Below are 10,739 nucleotides of genomic sequence, written 5' to 3' on the forward strand. Positions count from 1 at the left end.
AGCTTATCTCGGGGGACCAGACAGGGTGACTACTCCAGATGGGGAAGCACTTCACTCCTGTAGACCGTTATGAGGGGCGGACCGTCTAGATATCTGAACGACCTTCATATAAGACCCAATAATTTATTTGCCTGCTTTACCTTCTTCTCGCAATGACCCGAGAACTTCAACTCATTGTCAACATACACACACCTAGATGCTTCTCATTGTCTCAAATAGTGCAGTTTCTTCATCGCATTGGGACAAAATACGCCTCCTTACCATTGGTACGCCCCAGGTGCATCCTCTTACACTACCCTACAACATAGCAGGTGGGATGGTAGTACAGCACGTACTCAGGGCTCTCTAATCGAACAAAACATCTTCTGGCCAGTGCTTGTTAAGTCTTATCTATTTGATTGAAGTTTCTTTCAGTCATGATGCACAGCGAGTTTTCATCTTTGCTTGGTGTGTGGACATATCTTGAAAAGCATAAGATCCAGACCTCTAGTACTGCTGGTAATGTGGTCCAATCTCTTTATGATATACAGCATCCCATTCAGAGGGAGCAGGGAGTTCTATTTCTCAACAGTAAAAATCCTTAAGTTTTATTGAACTAGAAAAGCAATTACAAAAGTAACTGATGCTTTGAGCTTGGTATGGTCATGTCTAATAGACATTTTAATCTTATGTTTTACTCCACCATTGGAATAATGCTGCAGAGACCCCAAGTCCCTCAGACAGTCTTTGTAATAGTTTTTTCCAGCTAGGATATCAGTTTTGTTAAGCTAGGATTACATATATGAGTTTGCAGTACATTTGTGGTATATTTTTGCAGTATGCATTAAATTGCCCTGAAAAATGAACACCCATTTCCATATGCATGCAGCTGTCTGTCTAGCAGGAACAGGACAGAAAAGATGGCACCTAGTACATAGAAGATATGATGCTATTTATATGAACAGGATGATTTGCTATTAAATATCCTGGGTTTGCATAAGATCATGCGTAAATCAAAGGAAAAACGGACATGGAGGCATAAATGGTGGGTTCGTAGATTGCTGCTGAATTGGACCAAATATGGACCTTACAGTACTCTGGTAAAAGACCTAAGCTTGGATGAAGGGAATTCAAAGAATATTTTCGTCTCAGCAGACAACAGTTCACACATGTTCTTTCCCTGGTTGAGGATGATTTAGTGAAACATTACAAGAACAGAGAGGTCATTTGCCCAAGGCAGCAACTTGCAATATGCATAAGGTGAGTCATGCTTATAAATAGGAAATAATAGGAACCATAGATAAATATTAAGTTACACAAAAATTTGTATTCCAGTGAACCTTTCATTGAGACCATGAACCTTCATTTTAGAACAGTTGTCAAAAATGTGTAGATCTCGTAAAATGATATATGAAGGTTATTAAATGTATTATATTCAGTAATTACATTACAAAAATAGGTTGGGATGTATTTTGAGTAGAATCAACTTTTCAGTCTCCTCGACAGAAAACTATGTTTTCCTCGAGGTATTCTGCTGGGTGAGAGCAAACACAGGGACAGTGATGTCACAGTGTGGGATTCCCACATCCTTTTCCATGCAGGTGCGTTTTCAACCGTACAGGGAGCGATTTAGATGTACTATACTGATAACGCATAACACTAATGCTACCGCTAACGCAACTGTGCCAATGGAAATGACCGTGTACATTTCAATGTTATCTATTTTTAGCACTACCGAGTTAATGAAATCCTAGCTTTAGTCTTCTGTAAACATTCTCAATGGTGTGAAGAATCTTTCATCTCTTACAGGTCTAAGCACGCACACACTCAGAATTTTCCCGAGTTTAACAGCAATTTACCAATTAATTTAAATTGTCAAGGGCAACTTTCAGGGGACAATTATGTTTTATATACCCTATATCCTCCGTTTTTAAACACTGAAAAATGTCATCTAAACATTCCTTGCATAATGAGAATTATCAGTAAACAGTACCAATCTAGGATCACTGAACAGCCAAATAGGCTACATTCATCAAATTACAACTACAGTATTGCATTGTCATAAATAAGCACTGCTGCCTTATTGTGACAATCATTTGATTCCAGTCACCCTGTTTTGCAATAGGAAATGGCATACATGAATGAATCTTTAATAATTATAATAAAAAGCATCCAACATTGATAATGAATTCACAAAACAGTACATAGAATGACAAGTCTTTATTGAGTAACAAAAAACCAGGTCCCCAAAAATACATGGTTATCATTATTGGGTGTTTTTATCTGCCTTACAGATTTATTTATAGGTTCTATTGGCAGTTTATTAAGTAATCATTAAGTTGTTATTATACAGTACAGTACTGCAATTTCCTCTCACAACAAATACAAATTTTCATATTTCTTTACAACATACATTATGAAGAATTGGCAACGTACAGATATATTTTGTGTGAAATAATAAATGGAGATATTTTCAGATAAATATCATACTCAGAACACCATACCTGACAATATTGTACAGTATATAATTGCATAAAATTAAATTCTTACAATTTATCACACAATCATCAATTTGCTGCACATTAGAAAACTTGATCACTTATCGCCGTCGCCTGTCTCTCTTGCTCCTGCAAAACAAAATGTAAAATTATGTAAAAAATTGATGCCTTACAGTATTTCCCCTTCACCATTTGACACCACTGACACACACTCAACTGTTTGACAACACTGACACTAATACTCTACCTTCCATATCAGGATAGGTTAAAGAAACTTAAGTTGCATTCCCTAGAAAGACGAAGAGTGCGGGGAGATATGATAGAAGTATTTAAGTGGGTGAAAGGAATCAATAAAGGAGATATAGATAAAGTTCTTATATATCCGAGCAGGATAGGACTCAGAGCAACGGATTCAAGTTGGATAAGTTTAGGTTTAGGAGGGAGATAGGAAGAAACTGGTTCACAAATAGGGTGGTGGACGAGTGGAACAAGCTTAGCAACTTTGTAGTAGGTGCGGGAACTCTGGAAAGTTTCAAAAGGAGGCTAGATAGATTCATGGATGATAGAGAGTGGTAGTAACTCTCGACAGGAGCTGCCATGCACAGGCCAACCGGCCTATTGCAGACTCCTTATTTTCTGATGTTCATTTGACAACATTGACAGTAATACTCTACCACTTGACACCACTATTATTCCCATTTCATCATATGACACCTTCAAAAAAGCAAACTCCCCAACACAAATTTGAAGACAATTCTGCCGGTCATAACTTCAGTAGTACAGTACCAGGTATAACAATATACAGTACCACAAATCTGGAGAGACAACTGCTTCCATGCTACTGAATATAAGGGAATAAATTTCATGCTTGCATTATATCTCCATAAGTGTTGTTATTAGTGTTAGAGGAGACCCACAATATAAATATCCACAAGTTCATTTAATAGCACTGTACTGTTATCATTTTCCCATCCTTCAAGTTAGTTAGATATCAAGCCTCTGAGGTAATTTAATGGTTTCAACAGCGTATAATGTTGCAGGAGATGCCTTTCACCCGATCCTAGTCTGGCTATGGGCAGTTACTTAAAGATGCTAGAGTACCGTACCAATATAGTACCATATTTGAAGAGCCCAGGAGCAATTTAAAAACTGCTGAAATAACTTGAATGTTAAATGTAAGTTAAACTTTTGATACTTCAGCTACTACTACATAATCCCAGATCAATATTACATACTGTGCAGTACAGAGAATCTTCTTAAAATAGCATTCTTTAGAGTCATTTGATAAAGGCAATTATTTACACGAACACTTACTTTCTTGGTCCTTTAACAAAACACCATTCCACTGTGATTGTCTGGCCAAGAATTTGTGTACCATTGAGCCCATCCAGAGCTGCTTGAGCCTCCTTGAAGGTCTCAAACTCTACCAAAGCATAACCCTGTGGAAACACAACACAATCAAGCAACGAGGAAAGTTCTATACAGTAAAACCTCTATTTAATGGACTATATGGAGAGGAAAGTTCATTATATCAAGGGCCCGTTATATGTGAAACCTACATTCAATGAACTACAGTATATAGACATGAAAGTCCATTATGTTAATGGTCTGTTTGATGTGAAACTCTCCTTCTAATGGCTATATGGTGAGAAGTCTGTTATACGGAGGTTTCACTGTATGATCATTCAAATATATCTAGATTTAACTGAATTACTGAATAAAGGCATCAAGGTCTTCATAGTGTATTAGCAAAAAGTATTAATTCATAGAAAAGGAGAACTCATACCATACAGAAAATACTGTAACTTACTTTAAGGAATCCTGTTCGACGGTCTAAATTGAGATGAATATTCTTTATCTCACCGTACTCTGAAAACCTATCATGAATATCGTCCTCTTGTGCTTCTTCATGGACACCGGTAACAAAGAGGATCCAACCCTCTACAGCTGTGTGGGGAGATGACATTCAGTGTAAAACAATATAATACACAATAATTTACACTATATCCAAAACAAAAGACAGTCTATGCTGACAAAGTGCCATAAATAAGCCTACTTCACCAGTTTTCTGAAGCAGATGACACAAACCTGCCCTAAGCTACTGATCCTAAGATAGTTTGTCTTAGGTTTGTTGTGTATCATCTGGAAAAGTTATGGTTCCAGATCTTGTATATGGTACTTTATTAATAGTATCCATTCTGCACTGAGAACACCTTTTTAAACTTAACGTGGAAACATCTGTTAAGACCATGAACTTCAGCCTTGAGTATTGTATACAGTACAGAATAACGCTACATGCTAAAACAAAATTATAAAGTAAATAAGCATTATCCCTCACCAAAAATTTAGTATCTAGGAACAAGAGGGAGGAACATTAGACTCCAGAAGTTTAGTTGTAAGTCACCTACATCTCTGAGGTCCTGGTTCATCATCTGCTTCATCTACCGTCATGCCCTCATACATGATATCTTGTCGATCTGACCGGTCTTCGTTGCCAAATCCACGACCCTTGCGCTTCTTCGCCCTTTCCTTGAGTTTGACCAATCCTTCTGAAATTAATTTTCAAAATTTCCACTTACATTGTAAATACATATTTTCTCTTTGCCTTATCTTCAACCCCAAACTAAATATGAATAGACACTGCAAACTAAACATTGTACAGTACACATATATACATCTGTTAAAGAAAAATTAAGTCCTTCCCTTTAAGAAATACACCATACTGTACCTTCAATAATCACAAATACACCAGAAACTATCATGCCTATCACTTAATCTCAATCTTTGTTTTATTCACATTTCTATTTCATTTTCTTTAACAAATATAAACCGAGGGTCTAATGTTTCAAAATTATAAAAAACCTGAAGAGCAAAATTCACTGTACTACATGCTTACATTTGCTTTACACTTACCTCTGTGTAAACCAACATTCTCAGCACTGCTTCTCATTGCTAGATTTACTGATGTCATGAAGTAACTAACCCTTTAGTAATCATCTTGGATTATTTCAGAATTTAGGCGAGGAAGTTATGTTGGGTCTCAACCATGCCTCGTTGACCTGAGCTACTTTCCTTAAATATTACCAAATATCCTACTTCTGGTAGTTCAGAAGCACAGAAAATCTGGAGCAATCACCAAAAACTCTTCCAAATTTGTCAGCTAACCCAGACCCCTATTCCAAAGTCATACCATTTAAACATACATAAGGAGAATACACCCAATTTTGCCACCAATATCATATCCTCTTCGTCACCACTAACAGTCGCTAGTATTAGTGACAAATTGTAAGTTCTTATATTACACGAATAAAAATTACACATGTATACAGACGACTCGAGAAGTATTGTGTTATTGTTATACATAAAAATTAATTGCTTAATAAAGAAAACGATTCACATTGGTAAAAGACTAAATACAACAAATGAAGGTGATTTGACACCAGCGCATAAACCATCGAGCAGCAAAGAACAATCTCGCTCTACCCTCTTCTTCACAGAGAAGCCTTAGTGGTTGAATTGCAATTACAACTAGTTGCTGAGCACAAGCAAAATCGTGTACAAGAAAAGCAAATTATGACAAACGAAGCCCATATCTGGAAGATGTGGGATGAATATGAAGAAAAAATATCACTTTTAATTTCTTAAAAAAATTGTCACCGTCTTCTGCCAAGCTTGCAGGAGTAAATTTTAGTCTTTCACATTGTTAAAGTGAGATGATTGCTGGCGTATTAAATATTTTATATATTTTTTTAGTTTTGTTTTAGTCTTTAATAAATTGTTTATGTGAGATGCTTGCATGAGTAATTACAGTATGTTTTTATTTTCTTATTTTCGTCTTTATTAAATTGTCTTAGTGTTTTTTATTATTTTCTATCCCAAGCAATAGTTATTTTCGTGTATATATTAATGGGAATGAGCGCAGTGACGAAACGGGTTGAAAACAGTGGTGACGAAATGGGCACTGGGCATACCCCCTAAGGATCCCCAGCCAGTGTTGCCAATTTGGCGGAAAATTTGCTAAATTTAAGATTGAACTTTCAATACGCTGACGGCTTAGACCTTTTGCGGAAAGCGGATTTCTCGTGCATTTTCACTGGATTTGGCGGAAGTTCTAGCGGATTTTGTATTCATGATGATTATTAGTAATTAAAACCTATTCTGTCCTCCCTCTGAAATTAAAAAAAAAACAAAAACGGAAATTTAAAGTAAACAGAATACGGAGTAATCAGCAAACCAACCTCTCACATTGACCCTAGGGAATATTTAGGATATGAATTTGAAAAGACTTGCACCAACTCAAAGTAATCAGAAAAGGTAGGGCGTGATCTTTGTCAACGCTGCATATCTTGTGTTACCAGTCTCTGTAACAAGTTAAAAAACAGACTTCCTGATAACTTGAGGAAAATATCTGTTTTCAGTAGTGGAATGTCTCAGAGTTGTGAAGGAACCAATAGTAGAGATAGGTGAAATTTTTGGGTACCATCCAAAATATTGACCGAATTGACAATCAGTGGAAATCTAGGATTAAGGTAAAAGATTACCAGGATGCTACAGGATTAAATCCGGTTAGGTTTGGTTTTTGTTTTTCTAGTATTTTTTGGTGTATTTTGCCATGATTTTTTTTCGGAAAACGTCCATCGAAAAAAATCGATAAAAAACCTGGCTAATTTCCGCCAGAAATGAAGGTCATATTCGGTCTAAACGCACACAAATACAATAGAAAAATATATCTTTGACTTTCTAACAGAGAACGGTGTGACAAAGCAAATTTACCTTAAATCCTTTTCGTGACCTCTGTGAATTTGATGTCTATTCGGTGGAACATATCCTAATCTTAGCATTTTAATCATCTTAATGTTATTAGCCTGCTGCATTGCCTATACTTTTCAATCATGTAGAATAAAAAGAGAAAACAGTTATTAGTAAAAAAATCATTTTGATTTAAATCATGATTTTTTTACTCTGATTTAAATCAATTTAAATCATTTGATTTAAATAATAACAACCCTGGTCCTACATGAATAAATCGGACTGCCAATCACTTCTCGACTAGTATTTGGTGTCACGAAGTCACAAAATATTGGAAAACTTAATTTAATCTGAGTTAATAGATCGAGTGCATGTACCGAGGGAGCGAGTAATTACCCAAATGAACCAAAATGTAACCGCAATGAAGTCAAATAATGGTCCTACATGAATAAATCGGACTGCCAATCACTTCTCGACTAGTATTTGGTGTCACGAAGTCACAAAATATTGGTAAACTTAATTTAATCTGAGTTAATAGATCGAGTGCATGTACCTAACCTAACCTAACCTCGACTAGTATTTGGTGTCACAGTCACAAAAAATTGGTAAACTTAATTTAATCTGAGTTAATAGATAGAGTGCATGTACCTAACCTAACGCAACTCAGATTAAATTAAGTTTACCAATTTTTTGTGACTTTATGACACCAAATAATAATCGAGAAGAGATTCACAGCCCTATTTACGCTTGTAGGACCATCATTTGACTTCACTGCGACTACATTTGGGTAATTACTCGCTCCCTCGGTACAAGCACGCGATCTATTAACTCAGTTTAAATTACGTTTTCCAATTTTTTGTGACTTTGTGACACCAAATACTAGTCGAGAAGTGATTGGCAGTCCGATTTTTTCATGTAGGAACATTATTTGACTTCATTGTGGCTACATTTGGGTACATTTGGGTAATTAGACAGACTGGATCAGTGGTGAAGAGGATAAAGGTAAAAGAAGAAGGCATAATTTTTTCGCTGAACTAAGTAGTGATTACTTAACTTTTGCATATTGTTTAGGAATCGTGCATAATATTGTGCTTAGCGGATTCTATCGGCCAATCTAGCCGATTTTCACCAACCACATTTGGCATCACTGTCCCCAGCAATGACCAGTCGTGTCTCACTTTCACTTCTAACGTTAACTTTTATACCAGGTGGCCTCACTGATTACTACTTATAGCTACTTTTAAAAGCTTCCCTTGGTTTATTTATGCTCTCATCATTTCATTTCAACATAAAAATCGCAGCTAACAATAAATAAGCTCAAACATTTGGCTTTCGTAGTCCACACCGTTACAGATGGTCTACATGTCACTCACCTATTCTCCACGAATACACCCTTAAAAGTTACATAATTTCCATCATATATGATTCGCATAGTCATTCTTGTGATACGCGTCTACGCCACACCAAAATGCAAGTGTACTTACGATCGCCATCCTCATCGGCTTCAAATTCTTCAGCATTTTCGATGTCCAACACGTCCGCCATGATGCTTGACGCCGAGGACCAAAACAAGCGACAGCTGTGGACCGGCTCAAGGGAGGAGGCTCAACTACCTTTAATTTGTGTGTATTTTCAGTGCCGCCGTTTGCTACGTCATCTAGTGCTGACCGACATAACTAAGGCAGTATTTATAGAAAACTAAAGATGCTATAGAGCGGGTAAGCTATACTAACATTGTGGTATTTATATATATATATATATATATATATATATATATATATATATATATATATATATATATATATATATATATATATATGCTGATAACCACAAGGAAAGAAGAAAACACGAAGTTCCCAAGCGCTTTCGTGTAATTCACATCTTCAGTTGTCAAATTTGTTTGTCTATTTTCTCTTTGATAGGCTCACATACATACGTGCATGTAAGAGATCTCACACTATATATATATATATATATATATATATATATATATATATTGTAAGTACAGTTCGGTGCTAGGGAGTTGCTGTGTGGTGAGAAGCTTGTTGAGAGGTCTTGTTGGTTCTGGAGAGTAGAGTAGAATGATGTCCGAATCAAATCGATGGGTGAAGTAAAGTATGAAGAGATCTTGATGCTGGTGCGTAGATTGGTGGTGCGGGAACTGGACTTGAAGAATGATGGTGGAATTTGGAAGGACTTGGGGTTGGTGGATAGTGCAAGAAGAAAGGCGAGGAAATTGGAAAGTAGTAGTAGGATGCTAGGTCTTGGGGCTCAACCCAAGTGCCTCTGTTTTCTCATGTTTGTATTTCAGCTAATTTTCGTCTTAGGTGTTATATTTATGTCAGGTGTTTGTGTCTTTAGCAAGTGTTGCAATTTTATGCCTTACAATTTCGGGTTTTGTGTCCTAGCCAATGGTGGGGAGTCTAGGGCAGGTACTTGTGTTTCTGCTAAGAACATCCCGTCTTTTTATGATCTAATGTTGTAAGTGGTAGGGCTGCCAAGGTTGTCACTGGGGTAACGTTGCATCTTTCAATAGAGTGGAGTTGGTGTGGGTTCTAGGGCTCTTCTTTTACTGCGAGGGAACCACGAGTGTTTTCTTCTTCCTTCTTCTATCTCTTCCATCCATTCTGTGATTGGTCCTGTTTCTATATCATCTAACTCTGTCCATATTCTTTTTGAGTTTTGGTGTAGGTAAACGGCCAGGCTGAGGTGTATTTATACGGTTCTCCAGGATCAGAAAACCAGGTGCGAAATGAGCGGCGCCTATCACCGCGCAGTTCCCAAGTGAGGCCTGGTCTGTGGAACTCGCTGCTGATTGGCTGGTATCGGACGGCAAGTGATAGGTCAGCAGTTGTACACGTCCGTCCGCGAGTGAGGCCTGGTCTGTGGAACTCGCTGCTGATTGGCTGGTATCGGACGGCAAGTGATAGGTCAGCAGTTGTACACGTCCGTCCGCGAGTGAGGCCTGGTCTGTGGAACTCGCTGCTGATTGGCTGGTATCGGACGGCAAGTGATAGGTCAGCAGTTGTACACGTCCGTCCGCGAGTGAGGCCTGGTCTGTGGAACTCGCTCCTGATTGGCTGGTATCGGACGGCAAGTGATAGGTCAGCAGTTGTACACGTCCGTCCGCGAGTGAGGCCTGGTCTGTGGAACTCGTTGCTGATTGGCTGGGAAGCGAACGGCAAGTGATCAGTCAGCAGGTGTCGTGGAAAGTATCCACTACAAACTTACCAAAACTGGATAAATAATATATATAATGAGGAAATCCAAGAACATGTTTGGTTCATATTAGACAGAAAGAAAGTAATTGAACCATCTCCTGCCCCAATATACACATAAAACATTAATAGAGAGAATAAAAGATGAGAGTGACATACCAGCTCCACTAAGAACCTGGCAGGCCTCTCCACAGAGTGTACCTTTAGACTAACATAACTAACATTTAACTAACACATTGGCAAAAAGAAATGTGACTACCTTCCCAGCCACACAAGGACCTGGGAGAACTCTTAA

At 37.6% G+C, this 10,739-nt stretch overlaps 1 protein-coding gene across 2 annotated transcripts; it reads right to left on the minus strand.

The window, feature by feature from the left end:
• Positions 1 to 2,184: 2,184 nt before the first annotated feature.
• LOC121856946 (RNA-binding protein 8A-like) lies at positions 2,185 to 8,851 on the minus strand. 2 transcript variants are annotated; one of them, XM_042352735.1, is made up of 5 exons: positions 8,711 to 8,851; positions 4,886 to 5,023; positions 4,288 to 4,424; positions 3,792 to 3,916; positions 2,185 to 2,606 (listed from the first exon to the last, which is right to left on the minus strand). In XM_042352735.1, exons 1-5 carry the CDS (start codon positions 8,769 to 8,771, stop codon positions 2,579 to 2,581), a joined length of 489 nt encoding a protein of 162 aa, XP_042208669.1. In that variant the 5' UTR covers positions 8,772 to 8,851; the 3' UTR covers positions 2,185 to 2,578. The 2 variants fall into 2 exon arrangements, with proteins under 2 accessions (XP_042208669.1, XP_042208668.1); XM_042352734.1 differs by having other exon boundaries at positions 4,886 to 5,026; positions 8,711 to 8,848.
• Between the last annotated feature and the right edge of the window lie 1,888 nt (positions 8,852 to 10,739).

Source organism: Homarus americanus, unplaced genomic scaffold, assembly GCF_018991925.1.
Source record: "Homarus americanus isolate GMGI-L3 unplaced genomic scaffold, GMGI_Hamer_2.0 scaffold44060, whole genome shotgun sequence".
Taxonomy (NCBI): domain Eukaryota; kingdom Metazoa; phylum Arthropoda; class Malacostraca; order Decapoda; family Nephropidae; genus Homarus; species Homarus americanus.